This window comes from Musa acuminata, chromosome BXJ2-6 (assembly GCF_036884655.1).
Source record: "Musa acuminata AAA Group cultivar baxijiao chromosome BXJ2-6, Cavendish_Baxijiao_AAA, whole genome shotgun sequence".
Lineage (NCBI taxonomy): Eukaryota > Viridiplantae > Streptophyta > Magnoliopsida > Zingiberales > Musaceae > Musa > Musa acuminata.
Genome location: NC_088343.1, coordinates 12,704,426 through 12,721,283, shown reverse-complemented (window position 1 = coordinate 12,721,283; position 16,858 = coordinate 12,704,426). Strand labels below are relative to the sequence as shown.

General features: G+C 39.5%; 1 protein-coding gene and 1 pseudogene across 2 annotated transcripts; one reads left to right on the top strand and one right to left on the bottom strand.

The window, feature by feature from the left end:
- Positions 1-1,674: 1,674 nt before the first annotated feature.
- Positions 1,675-3,932, bottom strand: LOC135587010 (WAT1-related protein At5g07050-like; annotated as a pseudogene).
- Positions 3,933-13,579: 9,647 nt separating this feature from the next.
- LOC135583949 (tubulin beta-1 chain) lies at positions 13,580-16,752 on the top strand. 2 transcript variants are annotated; one of them, XM_018826835.2, is made up of 4 exons: positions 13,580-13,626; positions 14,264-14,663; positions 14,980-15,249; positions 15,876-16,752. In XM_018826835.2, exons 2-4 carry the CDS (start codon positions 14,270-14,272, stop codon positions 16,553-16,555), a joined length of 1,344 nt encoding a protein of 447 aa, XP_018682380.1. In that variant the 5' UTR covers positions 13,580-13,626; positions 14,264-14,269; the 3' UTR covers positions 16,556-16,752. The 2 variants fall into 2 exon arrangements, with proteins under 2 accessions (XP_018682380.1, XP_064968897.1); XM_065112825.1 differs by having other exon boundaries at positions 13,581-13,692.
- Positions 16,753-16,858: the final 106 nt, after the last annotated feature.

Genomic DNA, 16,858 nt, shown 5'->3' with positions numbered 1-16,858 from the left:
AAAGCAATAGATGAGAAAATCAATACCATAAAGAACAATAAGACATGAGAGAGGCAACTTTACCTAAAGTCATGAATCTATACAGATAAATGGATTTTCAAAGTGAAGAAGAACACATAAAGAGAAATTTAAAAATATAAAGTAAGACTAATAGCTAAAGGATATAAGCAAAAAGTTGATATTGACTATGATAAGGTATATGCTCCTATTGCATGAATAAAAATTATTAGATTATTTATCTCTTTAGCCACTCAAAACAAATAAAAAATTTATCAATTAGATGTGAAGTCCACATCAATAAATGATTTTATTAAAGAAGTTATATTAAACAACCTATCGAATATATTGAGAAAGGACATGAAGATAAGATTGAAAAAAAATTGTTATAGGTTAAAACAAGCTCCGAAGACTTAGAATGCTAGAATTGATGCTTATCTTAAGGTTAATGGTTTCATGCAATATCTTTATGAGTATTTTTTTTTTCTTTAAAGAAGAAGATGAAAGCATATTATATATTTGCTTGTACATAGACAAATAGATCTTCACAAGGAATAATCCTTATATGTTTCAAGACGTCAAGCAAGCTACGATAAAGAAGTTTGATATGACCCACACGAGGTTGATATCTTATTTTCTTGGCATACAAGTGAAGCAAAAAAGATATCTTTATTTCACAAGAAGTATATGTAAGACCAGTTCTCAAAAGATTTAAGATGAAAGATTATAACCCAAATAGCACACTAATAGAATGATGAAGACAAAGCAATAGATGCGACTCTTTATAAGAGTTGATTGAAAGTTTGAGATATTTAACATGCACAAGATTAAACATTCTATATGGTGTCAGATTAATAAGTTGATTTATAGAAGATCCTACTTCAATTTATCAGAAGGTTACTAAAAGAATTTTTATTACATCAAAAGCACTCTCTCCTGGGATTTATTCTATTCAAGTTCTAATACTTTTTTAATTTCTTGAATATTCTAATAATAATTTAGGAGGAGACCTTGATGATAAAAGAAGCACATCTGAATTTATGTTCTATATGAGAGATATCATAATTACTTGAACAGTCAAAAAGCAATCAATTGTAACACTCAACTTAAATATGTTGGGACATCATCATGTGTATGCAATGCTATATGGTTAAGAAGCTTGTCAAAGAAGATACATATCAAACAAGAAGCAACATAAATTTGTATCAACAACAAATCTACCATTGTACTAGCAAAAAATCTAATGCATCATGAAAGGAGCAAGCACATTGATTTGAAATTTCACTTCAAATAAAGTTGAACTCATTGACTCAAAACCAAATAGTCAATATGTTCACTAAACCACTTAGAGTTTAATTATTTATCAAGACCAAGATCGATGAAAGAAAAATTAAATTTAAGGAGAAGTATTAAGATTAAACTTAATTTAGTAAAAAAAAGGTCTTAGTTGACCATTTTGGATGAGGAAAGATTTTAACATAGGGACATAAATCTTCGAAAAGAAGAAGAATGTCTTGGATATTTGAAAAAAAGATGAACTACTATTAGAAGATATTATAATAACTTTTATCTTCTTCCTTAGTTGTTCTTCTTTCATAACTCCATCCATTGTTCTTCTTCTTTCATAACTTTTATCTTCTTCCTTAATTGTTCTTCTCCCGCTCAACTCCATCCGATCTAACGATTTCCATGGACAGGTATGTCCATGGCTTCCCACTCTTTCTCCTTGTTCGCCATGTTCTTGCCCCAAAGATTCGAGTAGAGGCCAACGATAATAAGAACTGATCCAACTACTCAGCACCCACAAGAAAATATGGTGGACAACTGTGTAAGTCAAGATGATGATCTATTTTATTATTCGGAGAGGTGTTGCTGTATCAACTTTCTTTGATGGACGTAAAGCAATCAGTTTTCTTCTTGGACGTGGTGTATGAATGTGGCAAGCTTACCCTCCCAAGTAGATCTTCTCAGCAAGGATGAAGAAATCCCATTATGGCCAACTATAATCATCGTCAGAGGGCTGAAGGCAGAGGCAAAGACGGGCCCTTTGTCCTGTATCACCCGACTTTGAACATAGTAGGCAGTGCAGCAAATGCCCCGTGAGATCTTGCAAGTATAGGAGAGAGAGGAGGAGGAGGAGGAGGAGAGAGAGAGAGAGACTGATTGCATAGGCAACAGCAACGAGGTCCATATCCAACCCTATGTGCCACACAGAAACATTGTGCTCCATGACAAAGGTGACAACAATGGCTTGCAGAGTGCCCACAAAGCATATCAATGAGGTGAGTGAGAGGGGAGCATCATATCTTCTCAAGGCTGCAGCTTGTTGAAGCAGGACGAATTGCCACAAAGAACAACTTTATGAGGCACTGCAACTGTTACATATCAAACAAGGATTACCTGGCGGATGAAGAGAGAAGTCCAAGCCAGGGTTGCAATGACAAGGAAGATGCAGCCCTTGAACCAGTCCTTGTCGGTCGACGCTGCAGCAACAGGCGGTACGTTGGCTTGGTGGGGACGGTCATGCATATGCTTCGTCCACACCATCTCCATAAGAGGCCCCTTGTACAGGGTCATCAACATGGCCCCGGCCACAGTCACCAGCGTCCCGACCACCTTGGCTTGGAATCTCACCTTCTTCAGATCAACCTTCTCCATCCTGTCATTGGACGACAGCATTAGATTAGCAGCACTTGCACTTGTAATGGAGCCATGAGAGCTGCGATCGAACTTGTCTACCTGCATAGGACGGCCAGCACGAAGGTCATGGCGGGCGACGTGAACTTCAACCCGGCGTAGTAGAAATTCTGGTCTATGACCGGCCTAAACCATGTCAAACATGGCGTCAAGTCTTGCAGAAACTATTAGCTGACAACTATGTCATCAAGCTAAGGTACAAATATCTGCATGAAACTATTAGCCCTAGCACAAATTTCTGCATGAAGATGGCGAAGGTGAGCAAGCACGATGAGTGCAAGAGCTCACAAGTCTGTATCGGAAGTCTGTGCGCCTTTACCTCTCGAGGATGAGGCTAAGGGGGCTATGGATGTTGGGTACAGTCTATACGTGGTCTTGGATAATTGGATCTATTGAATTAAAAAAAATTAAAAAAAAAGAGAAAAGGTGAGAAAAAAAAAAATCAGATTACGACGTGCATACGAAAGAGGAGAGAGAAATAAAGAGAGAAAGATTAAGTTTTTAAGTTTTCTGCTTGATGATAGGTGGCTAAACGTTATCAGTTTCGGCCCAAATTTTATGTGAAGAATTCTTACAGCAAACTCTACAATTCTAATGGTGTTGATCTGCACTTTACCCTCTCTAAGGTACTTTCCTGCGATATCCACTTTGTGAGACCTAGAATTCTCTTACGAGGAGATCCATCCTACGTGATGAAGATATGCTTTTCTTGAGCCAAGATCTATGATCTTGATGTTATTCTGATCCTCTAGTTATTCTAGAGAAGATATACCATAAACTTGTTATCATTATTATTGATAGTGGAAGTTTGTGGTGGACTACGGTCCCGTGATTTTTCCTATATTGAATTTTCCATGTTAAAAGGATTTGGTCTCACCGTGTGATTGATTATTTGTTCTATTGTTTATGCTGTGCTGGTTGATATTTGTATTTGGATATCAAGTTGGTATTTTGATGAGAAACCTATTTTGATACATAAAGAGGATAAGAATTATTCCGCTTTAACATGTTTCTTCTCAACAATCAACAATGGACAAGGTGGCGAAGGCATGTCGATAGACGACCAGCACGCAGTGGCTCATCCCGTCGTCGAGGGAGACCTTGGTGATGATGTTCATGTCGGCGTAGCCGAATTGGAGCAAGATCATGGCGACGTACGGCTTGCAGACCTGGAAGAACTTGCTGCAGCTCCGTTGCCTCCTCATCGCAGCAGGAGAGTGTATCTCTGGATTCGGCATTTATAAGCAGCACTGGCCAGTGAGGTCATCACAGTGGCAGAAAGAGGAGGAGCATGGTTGGGTCTTGGGCACTGCTTCAGTGGTGGGTGATGGCAGATGCACCCATACGATGTGGCGGATGCCGGTGCGTGCTGTTGACGATGTCTTCCCTATCCTCATGGAGGCATGCTTGGCCGTGGGCAGAAGCAGGGGATTCTTTGCATTCCTGCTTGCATTAAGATGGAGGTCTTGGAATTCCACCTGCATAACAAACGGGTCTCGGGTCTGATATGGCCGTGGATCAAAGCGAGACCCGACATCATTCCGTTAGGCCGAGTTCGGGCTCCGAAACCGTTGTTTTGGCTCGAGTGGAAGTAACGCCACCTCGGCCAGCCGTTCGTTTCGTCGCCTCGCTCCGTCGTCGTCTCCAGCGCCGCCCTCCTCTGCGCCTCTCCTTTCGGTTGGTTCCCGAGGAAGTATCAGCGGAGTCCTCCCTCGGCGATCATGGCCGCGGAGGCGGCGGAAGAGAAACGTCAACCAAGGACGAGGCCCAGATCCAGGCTCATCGTCCGCCTCGCCGGGTTCCTCGTCGCCCACAGCGTTCTCGTCAGGTACTCTCTTCGTCCTTCTCACTCTCTCTCTCTCTTACATTCTTTTTGGTTGATGCTATTGGAGTTCTGACTGATCCAAAGCGTGGTGTGTTGCATAGCGGGGTCGATCGCTTTCCTCCTCCTCCCCTTACTGGCCAAGAACACTTACGTCTCCGAGAACGCGCTGATGCCAGGTTGGTACCTTCTCCGACCTTAAAATTGCCCTGCCTCCCTAATCAATTCACGGTTCTTTCCCTGCATTGGATCTTTATGCATCGAATGCCTACTTAATTGTCTCCAATTGGTTGTTCTTTGATAGTCTCATTATGATTTGTAGATCCTCTGAATGTGTGTCAGATTCTTAGGTGATAGAACTCTAGGGAAAACGAAGGGAATGTTGCTCAGGCTAAAACGGACATATGATGATGGGAGAGCCATCGTGTCTTGTAAAATTCAATTTTGTAGAAAAGGAAAGTGAAAAAACGATAACAACTCAATGACCAAACCCAACCTACATTGATCAAAATGATCATATTTTTTTACCCTGTTATATTCGTTGAAATAATGATTTGTATGCTCTAGCATGTCTTTTATGTAGAATCATACATCTAGAGATGGAACCAAGTCTTGATGCATGTCCCTTTAAAATAAGCTGGTAAAAATTCTGAACTGAGCATGTCGTTCATTCTTAATGAATGGTTGACTGTAATACCTTCTCTATGAGCATTTATTGCTCAAGTTTATAACTGATTAATTAGCATTGAATGTACTTGACCAATAAAAGGATCTGGTAACAGGTTCTGCCAATCCAATGTTTTCTTCTCAGGATGTACTCGAAGCAAACAGATTTGTCGAGGAAATGATTGATAAAGAAAACACAAAAGCTGCAGGAATGTATGTCCGTTTACTTCTGTGTATATAGTTTTTTTATAAACTTGATTTTTTCATGGATAACTTTGGTTTTTCCTGGTCGTTCTCTGGAAGTTTAATGCCTTATTATAAATGAGATGTTGAAACATGTGGCACCAGATCCATAGTGTGTTTTCTTAGGTTGGTACTGATTCACTTGTTTTCAGTTGCCATGTGCATGCTTTTTCATGGACACTGACTTGCAATAATCAATACTATTTTGCAATGTGTATTTTTTCACACGGTTTTTATGGCATGTGATAAAATTACTATATATGTTCTGTTAACATTTGGTCAAGCTTAATTTTTTGTTTTCTGAAACATGCATGACACCTACATGCATGACTGCTATCTGTTGTTGATTCACATGATTTTTATAGAAAATCATGTGAATTGACAAACTGGATAGCCAGTTAATAAGGTGTTGACATATCATGTTTATGGACAAGATGATATATGTTTTTCTGGCTAGGAGACTGGGAGTGGTCTAGAGATGGTCTGGCCAGGAGATTGGGGATGGTTTAGAAGATGGTCTAGCTAGGGGATTGGGTATGATCTAGTAGTTGGTATTACAAATGATGACTGTTCTATTCACACATGCGCAATGGTGATTAGACAGTTCCAATCCTTGAGGAGGTTCTTTGTTTTGTTTTAAGGGATGGTAACTAAGAGACTTACCTTGTATGACATGGACAAAAGTAATAAGAAGGGTAGTTTATAATATAAAGAAAATCTGAGTGATTAGATAGAGGGTGTTGCTTGTTATACCTCATTTATTTTACCGTTGCCTTTTCCACAGGTTATCAGACATTGTTTTGGAATCAGTCAATAAAATTCACTTGTGTTTATTGAAGATAATCTCATAACGAGCAGCAGCCATAGTTCCAGCACGCTTAAAAATATTACACTTTGGTCCATTAACCTTTAATTGATCCATAAAATGGTGAATATTTTCTTCAAAACATATACCAGCAACTATCTTCCCTGAATCACTAAGGAAAGAAGGATTATGGTAGTCTTTTAGCCAAGTATCAACTGCTATATACTCTCCATATCTGGAATCTGCAGCTAACCAAACTATATCCTTTGCAAGCCATGTAACTCTGCTAAGAAGTGAAAATTGAGAAGGCAAGCCCTAGTGATAAGGCTTCATCCTGTCTGAGATTCTTTGCATTGTAAGGAGTTACCAACACAATCGATTCTTTCCCATCACCACGAAGCTCTTGTATAATACCAACAGAATTGAGACCAAATGATGTGCAGCTAGAGTTATCTTGCATCTCCAAAGTATTAGTGATGGAAGAGAAAAAATGAAGAGGATGGAACTGATTGGCATGAGGTTGGAATTTGTGGTAATACAATTCAGCACCCACATCCACCATCTGCTGACCTATCAATTTTGCTATTTCTCTGAAATTTTTGGGCAGTGTAAGATTAATAATAACCAAAGAAAAGTGCAGTTATTATTGGAAAAAAAAAACAAATAACCAAAACTTGCAATAAGCAAACAGATATAACAGATCGTGGACAAGGAGGAAGAAAGAGATTGTGTTACTATACATGCAGAGGCATCTAATGGCCAGATGCCTAATCTTGATCTTATTAGTATTGTTCGTTATTTAGCAGTTCACAGACAAGGTCTGCATGTAAAGATTGAAACCATGCAATCATTACTTAAATCTGCATTGCTCAAGTTTATTGGTGAAATGCTGCAATGGTTTGGTAAACTGGCCAAACAATTTAATCCAAAATGGAAATTTGATATTATAGCTGCCGAATATGTTGAAGGCACTGCCAATCTTGCAAGCTCAATTTATTATCAGGTTGAAATCATAGACCTTGAGTTTGCTGATTTTTGGTTTGCTTGCCAAGCTTAGTGAGTTGCTTTTCATTTTTGCAGGCCATTGGTGTGCCAACTGGGTCCCATGGGGCTTTCCGTGATTACCAAGTGGATGCAGTTACTCTTGAGCTCTCCCCCAGATTCCCTCTTAATAATGACAACAGTCGATATGCATTTCTTCTTAGGAGTGGCAGGTTAGTTTCCGTAGGCATCTTTATAAATCATTTGCACATGTCGCTTTGGGCACTTGATGCTTTGGGATTATTATGTGATTCAAGACTTTTCTTGTTTGGTCCTCTTTGGTTGTCCAAATTATTTTGTGCTTTTACTGCTAGCTCTTAATTAGTCACCTCTTTCATTGTCTGGCTTAATTTATGATTTTGATGGTAGCTCTTAAGGATGTCTATTCTGATCACTGATACACTATAGTGTTTGGCATTTTATATTATGCATTTTCATGTTCTGAAGTAATAATATCAATATCCCATCATATGTTTTTTGATTCAAGGTTCAAAAGAAACAGGAACCGAAAGAAAACCAATTGGTAGGAGGGTATTAACTACTAAATTGTTTTATAGAGTAAAAATTTCAGTTACATGGCTTACTCCAATTTTAGTAGCTTCTAACTTTTGCCTAATCTTACAATGCGGAATGGTCATTGATATATTCGATAAAAAAATAGTTTCTTTTTGAAAGATGTCATACTTAACTTTTTGCATTAGAGCATTGGTGGTACACTTAATGAAATAGGATCTAGAGTAAGCACATAAATTTTCGGGCTCTAGAGGACCTAAAGTTGATTTATCAGTTTAGCTAAATTAAATTTGAATCAATATAGACAGAGAATTCTAGTCTGCTTTAGGAACACTGAGAAATTGAGGGAGGGGTTTTAAATATATAAAAAATAAAAGAAATCTATATGTTCCATGTCAGCCAGTTAGGTATTGGTAAGTTTATTGCCTAGTTAGGTTAGGAATGGTAAATTTAAATCCATGGCTGGTATCCATGATGGTCATATATGTTAACTTCATAGTTCATCATTATTATTCACCATATGGAATTGTTCAATGAGTTGAAATGGTTATTGAGTATGAATGCCACCTTTGAAATAGCTTTATTATTGTAGAAGAAAGACATCTTATATTGCAGACTCAAGGACCAAAATCAGGTAGAATTTTGTAACTTGTTAGCTAACATCTACGAAATGCATCTAACTTTTTATGCAGGTTAATTGAAGCAGTCATCCGCTCAGTAAATAACCTTCTCGAGAAGTTTCATCAGTCATTTTTCCTCTATCTCTTAACAGCTCCTCATAAGTTTGTGTCTGTCGGAGTTTACATGATTCCATTTGCACTGCTAATAGCTCCTCTTCCAATAGTCGCTGCTGCTCTCTTTTCTGGTAGTGATAAATTAGGACTTTCAGCAGATGAAATGAACCCAGAACCTGGATGTGCCAGTCACACAGAAATCAGCTCTGGATCATGGAAATGGCTTCAAGCTGCAAAAGTGGTATTCATGATTCACTTATGGGGGATCATCGTGTCATTGCTGCCGAGCATTCTTTCCCAACTCCCCCTTATAATCCCAACAAATCTCATGTTAGTTTGGGCTGCAATAGCCATCGGAACCCTGCTGATCTGCTACCTGGTTTTGGGCACTTGTTCCACCCATTGTGGATGGGAACTTCTGAAATCTGTGATGATTGCTGCTGCCTCAATGGGTCTGAGCTTAATGTCAGTCATCAATTTCTCAACTGCACAGACTGGGGCCATGCTGATTGTTCCAATGTGTTTGTTAGTTCAACCTCTGAGGAAGCAGGTGGAGGCAAGTGTTTGTCTCAGGTCGGCACTACTGGTGATCTGCAATTTAGCTCTGGCTGTGGTTGGGTTTCCAACAGTTGCATTACTGACATCTAGAGGTTCGTTTGAGGATTTTGGAAAGACAAGTATCGGTACCTTCTGGGAATTGGCACAGCTCTTATGGTCATGGAACAGCGCCACTTACCTGTACCTACTATGGATTCATCTACCTTGTTGGGTTCTTTGCTTGCATATTTTGCTCTATCCATGTATTGGGAGGTCATCCAAACCATGAACATTTTTTTGAAGCCGTTGATATTGTCATATTATGGGATCACTTAGTTGCAGAGCAAATACTGGAGAATTCTTGTTATACAAAGCCACTCAAGCTCATTGGAAAAATGCATGGAGTTTTAGCAAAAGCTATTCATCTCGTGCCACTGAAGAATTGTACGAAAAAGATTTCCCTTTCAAGATGACTCCAGAGAGAAAAAGAGGTTCTAATTGTTCTGACAGAGCATTATTTTGATTCGTGATTTGACACTAACTGTTAAGATTTTGATATTTGCTGATCCATTGCTCGCCCTTTCAACATGTTGAATGCCTTGGGAGGAGTTGAACATGACCATATAGTTAATTTTATTTCTGCAAAGCATGTCCACAAGTTTGTCATTTGGATACAAAGCATGATAACAAAAGAATTTCGATATATGCTGGAGATTCTGTGTCACTAATAATATCTTGAAACATGTTGAATGATCCAGAATAATATTGGAGAAACACTACATGCAAGTAAAAAGGTCAAATAATTCAAGAAAAAAAATTGATAATTCAGAACATAATGGGACAGCACCAAAGCAATTTCCAGTTGCTTGTTGAATTCCAAGATCATGTGTCTCACATGCTGGCCTTTGCAATGAAAATTAATGCTGCCTTGCTTTAGTATTCTTCAATCTTTAATGAATGAAGAAATGCCTGTCAGTTGCAAGGAGCTTTGGCTACTGCACTCATGTTGACCACAGAGATTCTGAGTCCTGTCAATCCAACCCACACATAGGACCACAATTAATGCTCCATATTTCTAGTACCTTTAAATTTTGATGTGTCAGAAGAAGCATGTCCATTTAATCTGTCTCTTACACACTCCATCTTTTTAGTTCATAAAAGCATGACGGCATGATGATAGGATAATTGTCATTGCATAACCTAATCTAGACTTTAATCAGGATGAGAATATAGTTCACATGGTCATGCCAAATAATTGAGTACTATTCAATGAGCTCCTTGTTCATGAGCTAACATGGATCGCGGACCCTAGTGTACTGCCATGTCCAAAGGTTTCACAGGCAGCATGTGACCTGTGCTGTCACTGCCAATATAAGAACACATAATGAATGCCCAAACAAGCAATCTAATGATCCATGTTCCAGTTATTGGGAAAAATTCATCGTATGTTTACCATGTTATTTCTCTTTCGGATTAGCAAGACATCTTCCTACTGATCATGGTATATAGACAGCTTTGCTATGTTTGATATGATGATGATAATGATGCTTAATTAGACTAAAAAGATCAATTTTGTTATGCTTGTTGAGAATGCTATCTTTGTATTCTTGCTTGGGTATTTGGTTGGTGTTGGTTCTTAAATATTTTTTTTATCATAGTATTAGTGCAGCGCCAAGTGACACTGCCATTGTGGTGCTGGTAACTAAGTGCCAAATAGAAATATGTTTGAATTTCCTGTAAAGTAATTGACTAGCAAAATTGCCAAATGACTGTAATGAAATTAAGGTGGGAAATCTCTCATCCCTCATCACTGACATGGTTTGCAGAATGAAGACTGTCAGTAATTTTTATAGATAAAGGCTTTCCAAATGGAATGGAACCATGACATATGTGCTGGCATTTGTGTTGACATTATATGGGTTTCAGATATCTGCTGGTCTTCGGGTTTGACTCACAGTGGATGAACTTCTGCAAACAAAGCAATAAAGATACTGCCCTGCAAAATATGATGATTTATTGTCTTTCATATGACCAAGTAGTCAAGTTGGCAGATGCAGATAGAAGTCAAAGCCAGCAAAATCCATTAAAGATGTTGAAGTTTTGTTTTAAATGTTCATCAAGATGCATGGAATTCAGGGAACACATGACAGGTATACCTCAAAGAGGAGACAGTAACCACATCATGCAACTAGTTTAAGCATGTGGAAACATTTGGAGAAAATGGCAAAGTCTGAGCTAGATCAAATACATCTTGAAAGAATTACTATTTTGTTTGTGTGGAAGATGCAAGAAGTCAAAGTGAAAGGGATGCTCTGTCTACTTACCACTCACTGATTCTGTAGCTCAAAAATAATCTCCATTTGGCTCTTCATAGAGAGATTGCAAGATACAACCATCACATACCAATGTCATCAAAATCTAAAATTTCAGATACAGACTGAAGGCACATTACAATTTGGACCATCCAAAAAATGAGTGAAAGCACCAAACAAAGTGGTCTTTTACTTTTTTTAATGTTTCTAAGAGACTTTCATAGTCAATTCTGTCAGGAGGGACTATTAAATAGTAGCCAAGCTCAAATCCCTAGTTGCACTTGGTCAAACCAGTTCTTGTTACCATTGGAAAAACTTTATTGCTGCATCTACTACTGTGATCTGCATTCATGTGGACTTGTCACATGGAACTGTCATGGCAAGGATAAAGAAACCAGTCTCAACAGTGTATGATTGCCATGAAGTCATGAATATGCTTGGATTCTAAACTACTCAAGGATCTGAGTGTGATCCAACAGCTACCTCCCCCACAGTTTTTCTTCAGCCACTTGACACCTCAACCTTCGTTGGATTCTTCAGTGTCAGGAGCTGATGAATAATAAACAGCAGTAGTAATCCAGAGGTGGGGATGAAGAGAAACTACTGAGACAGAGGCTCGGGTAGAAAGCAGATCACATGGCTGTCATGTCTTCTCTCATGTGACACTTCTGAGAAATTCAGTGTCAGTGTCAGTGTCAGTGCCAGTGCCAGCTTCTTGTCTTCTTCCTTGTGCTTCACACATCAACATCCAGTGGCAGCAAAACATATCACAGCTGGATAAAACAAATTTTTGCATGGAGACCAAATGTCCTGTCACTCCTTTTTATTGCCTAAGCAGTCTTTCCAAGTAATGGTTTGAAGGTAAAGTTGAAAAGAGATGTTCAGCCTTTCACACACTTTGACTTTCATATATTCTTTTAAACTTAAGATGAAATTCTATATGAAAACAAATAAATCTGTCACATTTAATGATTTGATGTGAACTTCCTCAACTTAGTAATACTTAGCCTGTAGCAAGTTATGAGTAGTATATAACAAGTTGAAGGATTGCAACTGACAAAATCAAAATACACTTTAATGATTAATAAGATCTCCTAAACCTGGTTGAGCCATTCGGACTTAAATAAATGCTTCCTCTTATATACATATATATATATATATATATATATAATATTTCTAGGGACAAATTTGGTATCCTCTAGTTTCCTTCGAACTAAATGACAACAAACGTATGGGAATCGGTAATCATCCCTGATAGCAGGTCCTAACCTCTTCATCTCCTAGTTGACATCTTGAATTATATGTTGATGGCTAACAACACTCTACATTGATGATTGACAATAAATCACTCATATTAACTCATCCACTACGACGTACCCTCATTAATACCTTTACCATCTCGATTAACACAAGTCGAGAATATAAAGCACCCATATTAACTTTTTTCTCTCTTATTTTTATATAATTTAAATTATTATTATTATTTGTCCTCTCAATCTTACTTTGACTTACGTCAAAGAGATCGAGTCGAAAAATTTCTTGAAAATGACAATAATTAAAAGAGGATCTCGTGATCGAACAGATCCGATTCCTCTATTTGGACTCAACACTCCAAAATTAAATTATCTTAGTAAACCATCTCTCTTATAGATTTTCATTGCTAGTTCACCGCATCAATACTCCCACGCTAATACGAAAGAGACACAAGGATGAATTAACACCCTTGACAGAGAACCAATTATGCCGATTGGAGTCGACCCTTTCATAATCGATAAATTTGAACAAAATTGATCAATAGAGAGGGTGTACTTGGCCCTTGACGCGACAATAGATCTGAGCCATCCAATTCCGAATCCAACGGCTGGAAGAAAAAGGTCAAGCTGATGTGCACCGCCACGAGACAACGTTTGCGGTGTAACTGCCACGTAATTACGGACTTAACCCCGAAACAAATGGAGGATAGAATGGCCATTAACTGAAATCCTTCGAAAGGGCATTATCGTCATCTAAGATTATCTATCATTTTCAAAACTCAAAGCACCGGTTCCCGCAAGCGAGACCCGCGTCCGACAGCCGTCCGATCTGTACATCGGACGGCCTCCGAGAGATCGTCAGGAGAAAAAGGAGGGAAAGAGCTTTGGCCGTCCGATCCTTTTGGGTCACCTATATGAACCCCTTGCAAGGCTTCGCCTCGCCTCGAGCCCTTCAAAACCCCGTTCTGACACTCTCGAAGCCACCCCGATCCCCTTGTTCTCGCCGGTAAGCCCTCCATTCCGCGATCCATCCATCCTTCCACTCGTGGCATATTGCTCCAAGATCTTTGCGGTATGGAGTTCTTTTGCTTTTTCCCGACGGTTCTTGCAATTCTTTGTGGTGAATGGTTCGTTCCGATCGAGGAAACAGAGTCTTTGGGTTTTTGCACGAGATTTCGAACCAATTTGTTTTGATCCGTGTATAATTCTTGAATATGAGTGGGTTTTTGGTTTTACCCACATTTCTTTGAGAACAAACTTTGAAATTTCAATTTAATGGGTTTGAGTTCATGTGAATTGCTATGGCATGCTTTATATGGATGAATGTTGTACTGTTGATCTGGTTGATTTGATCTTTGGGATGATACGGATCTGCATTTTGTTCTGTGTTTTGGCTTGTACTGGGGAGTTTTCCCAGAACAGTTCTTGATTTCACCATCGTGGTGAGATCCCAGAGCCAATGCTTAGGAATGCGAGGATTTCTATTTTCTTACACGATTCTTTGCATTTGGGTGAATATGCTTGGATCTGTTGTCTTACGCTTCAATTGAATATTAGGGTTTGAATTCTCTGAGGGTTTTGGAGAACCTTGGGAAACCGATTCCGTTGTCAGTCCTAATCTTGCTTCGTTTTCTTTGATTTAGGCAACAATGAGAGAAATCCTCCACGTCCAGGGCGGTCAGTGCGGTAATCAGATCGGGTCTAAGTTCTGGGAAGTGGTGTGTGATGAGCATGGGATCGATCCCACCGGGAGGTACACTGGGACGTCAGATCTCCAGCTGGAGCGTGTCAACGTGTACTACAATGAGGCTTCCTGTGGGAGGTACGTCCCCAGGGCCGTGCTGATGGATCTGGAGCCTGGTACCATGGACAGCGTACGAACTGGGACCTATGGCCAGATCTTCCGCCCTGATAACTTTGTCTTCGGTCAGTCTGGTGCTGGAAACAACTGGGCCAAGGGTCACTACACTGAAGGAGCTGAGCTCATTGACTCGGTTCTCGATGTGGTGAGGAAGGAGGCTGAGAACTGTGACTGCCTTCAGGGTATAATTGCCTTCTCTCTGCATTCTGATATCTTTTTGATTTGATTTGTTATCCCATGAAATCAAAGCAATACTTATTGATACTTCAGAGTGAACTCAACCCTTTCTTATCGCCTAAACTTCAATTTCTTTGTAGAAATGCACTTAATCTTAAGAAATTTCTCTAATCTTGGCATTTTTATTCTTTTGTTTGCTATTACAAAAGTTGGTAGAATGTGATGTTTTCTTTACTGTTTAGATATCATGAGCTTGTTTATTACACATATTTAACACTTAAAATGCACTTTCACTCATAGTAGATGTGTTTTTCTTTTCAGGATTCCAAGTATGCCACTCTCTTGGTGGAGGAACTGGTTCTGGAATGGGAACTCTGTTGATATCAAAGATCAGGGAGGAGTATCCTGATCGGATGATGCTCACCTTCTCTGTTTTCCCTTCACCCAAGGTTTCAGACACCGTTGTTGAGCCCTACAATGCAACCCTTTCCGTCCACCAGTTAGTTGAGAATGCAGACGAATGCATGGTACTGGATAATGAGGCACTTTATGATATATGCTTCCGCACTCTCAAGTTAACCACTCCCAGCTGTAAGTCACACCATTTAATGTTTTCTTATCCTTGTTCAAACTTGTGGTTAAACTATGAAATATGGTTTTTATTTCAGTTTAGCAACAAAAAGAGGAGTTGCTTTTGTGCCAGAGTCGTTTTCTTGATAATGATAGCACGTTTAATAGTTATGTTGTCATGAAGATGATACAACAGCATTTATGCTGAGGAAGGCCACAATGGCACTTGATGAGAAACAAAACCCTTTTTTTTTTTCACCCCTCTATAAGTAAACATCACATTTCTGTGATGTTGAAAAGATATAGTTTCAGGCTTTACACCTTAAGCACTTTTCGAAATTGTGGTTTATAAAATATGCTACAACGGCACTGCTTTTTTCCTCCATGCTCATCTATTGTCAGGACATGTTACACCAGTAGGTTTGGTAGTTAATGAGCCAATTTACAAAAAGTACATGGCAGCACTGTTGAACTGGTGTAAACTGAATGAAAACAACCAACCTGAATTGTTTGGTTTGGTCGTGTTATTTCCTGTAGTGTCTTTGACTTGTTATGCTTTTTATTTGCATTCATTGTTTGTATAATATTTGTGTTTATTGTTGGCAAAACTGGTACTTGGAATCTTATATCTTGGTTGCTCTTATCAGTTGGAGACTTGAATCACTTGATATCTGCAACCATGAGCGGTGTCACATGCTGCCTCCGGTTCCCTGGGCAACTCAATTCTGACCTCCGAAAGCTGGCTGTGAATCTGATCCCCTTCCCTCGTCTCCACTTCTTTATGGTTGGTTTTGCACCCTTGACCTCACGGGGATCACAACAGTACCGTGCCCTGACTGTCCCCGAGCTGACCCAACAGATGTGGGATGCTAAGAACATGATGTGTGCTGCTGATCCTCGCCATGGTCGCTATCTCACAGCCTCTGCTATGTTCAGAGGCAAAATGAGTACTAAAGAAGTTGATGAGCAGATGATCAATGTCCAGAACAAGAACTCATCCTACTTTGTGGAGTGGATTCCCAACAATGTGAAGTCCAGTGTGTGTGACATACCACCTAGGGGTCTCTCTATGGCATCCACCTTCATTGGGAACTCGACATCGATTCAGGAAATGTTTAGGAGGGTGAGTGAGCAGTTCACTGCCATGTTTAGGAGAAAGGCTTTCTTGCACTGGTACACCGGGGAGGGTATGGATGAGATGGAGTTCACTGAAGCTGAGAGCAACATGAACGACCTCGTATCAGAGTACCAGCAGTATCAGGATGCCACTGCCGACGAAGAGGGTGATTACGAGGACGAGGAGGAGGAAATACCCCAAGAGATGTGATATGTAGACGAGGAGGAACTAGACCGAACAAGTTGCTGCATGTAGCGATTATCTTGTGGTATTGCTTTTGATATTACGTGCCAGTAGTAGCTATGCATTTCTCTGGTACTGTAGCAGCTAATGTACCTGAATCCGTTGTTATGATGACATATTGCTTAATATGCATGTGTATGTTAATGAATCAGATGATCGTTCAAGTATGTGGTGTAAGATAATTATCTGCTATTGCTGTCAGGGCGATGCCAGTATTTGATGCCAATGAGTGCTGGTGCTCGATTCGAAAGGGTGTGCTCGAGAATTTTC

Coding starts and splice junctions, on each gene's coding strand:
- LOC135583949 (XM_018826835.2), top strand. CDS start 14,270: ATGAGAGAAATCCTCCACGTCCAGGGCGGTCAGTGCGGTAATCAGATC. Junction 14,664..14,979: donor GAACTGTGACTGCCTTCAGG/GTATAATTGCCT, acceptor TTTTCTTTTCAG/GATTCCAAGTATGCCACTCT. Junction 15,250..15,875: donor CAAGTTAACCACTCCCAGCT/GTAAGTCACACC, acceptor TGCTCTTATCAG/TTGGAGACTTGAATCACTTG.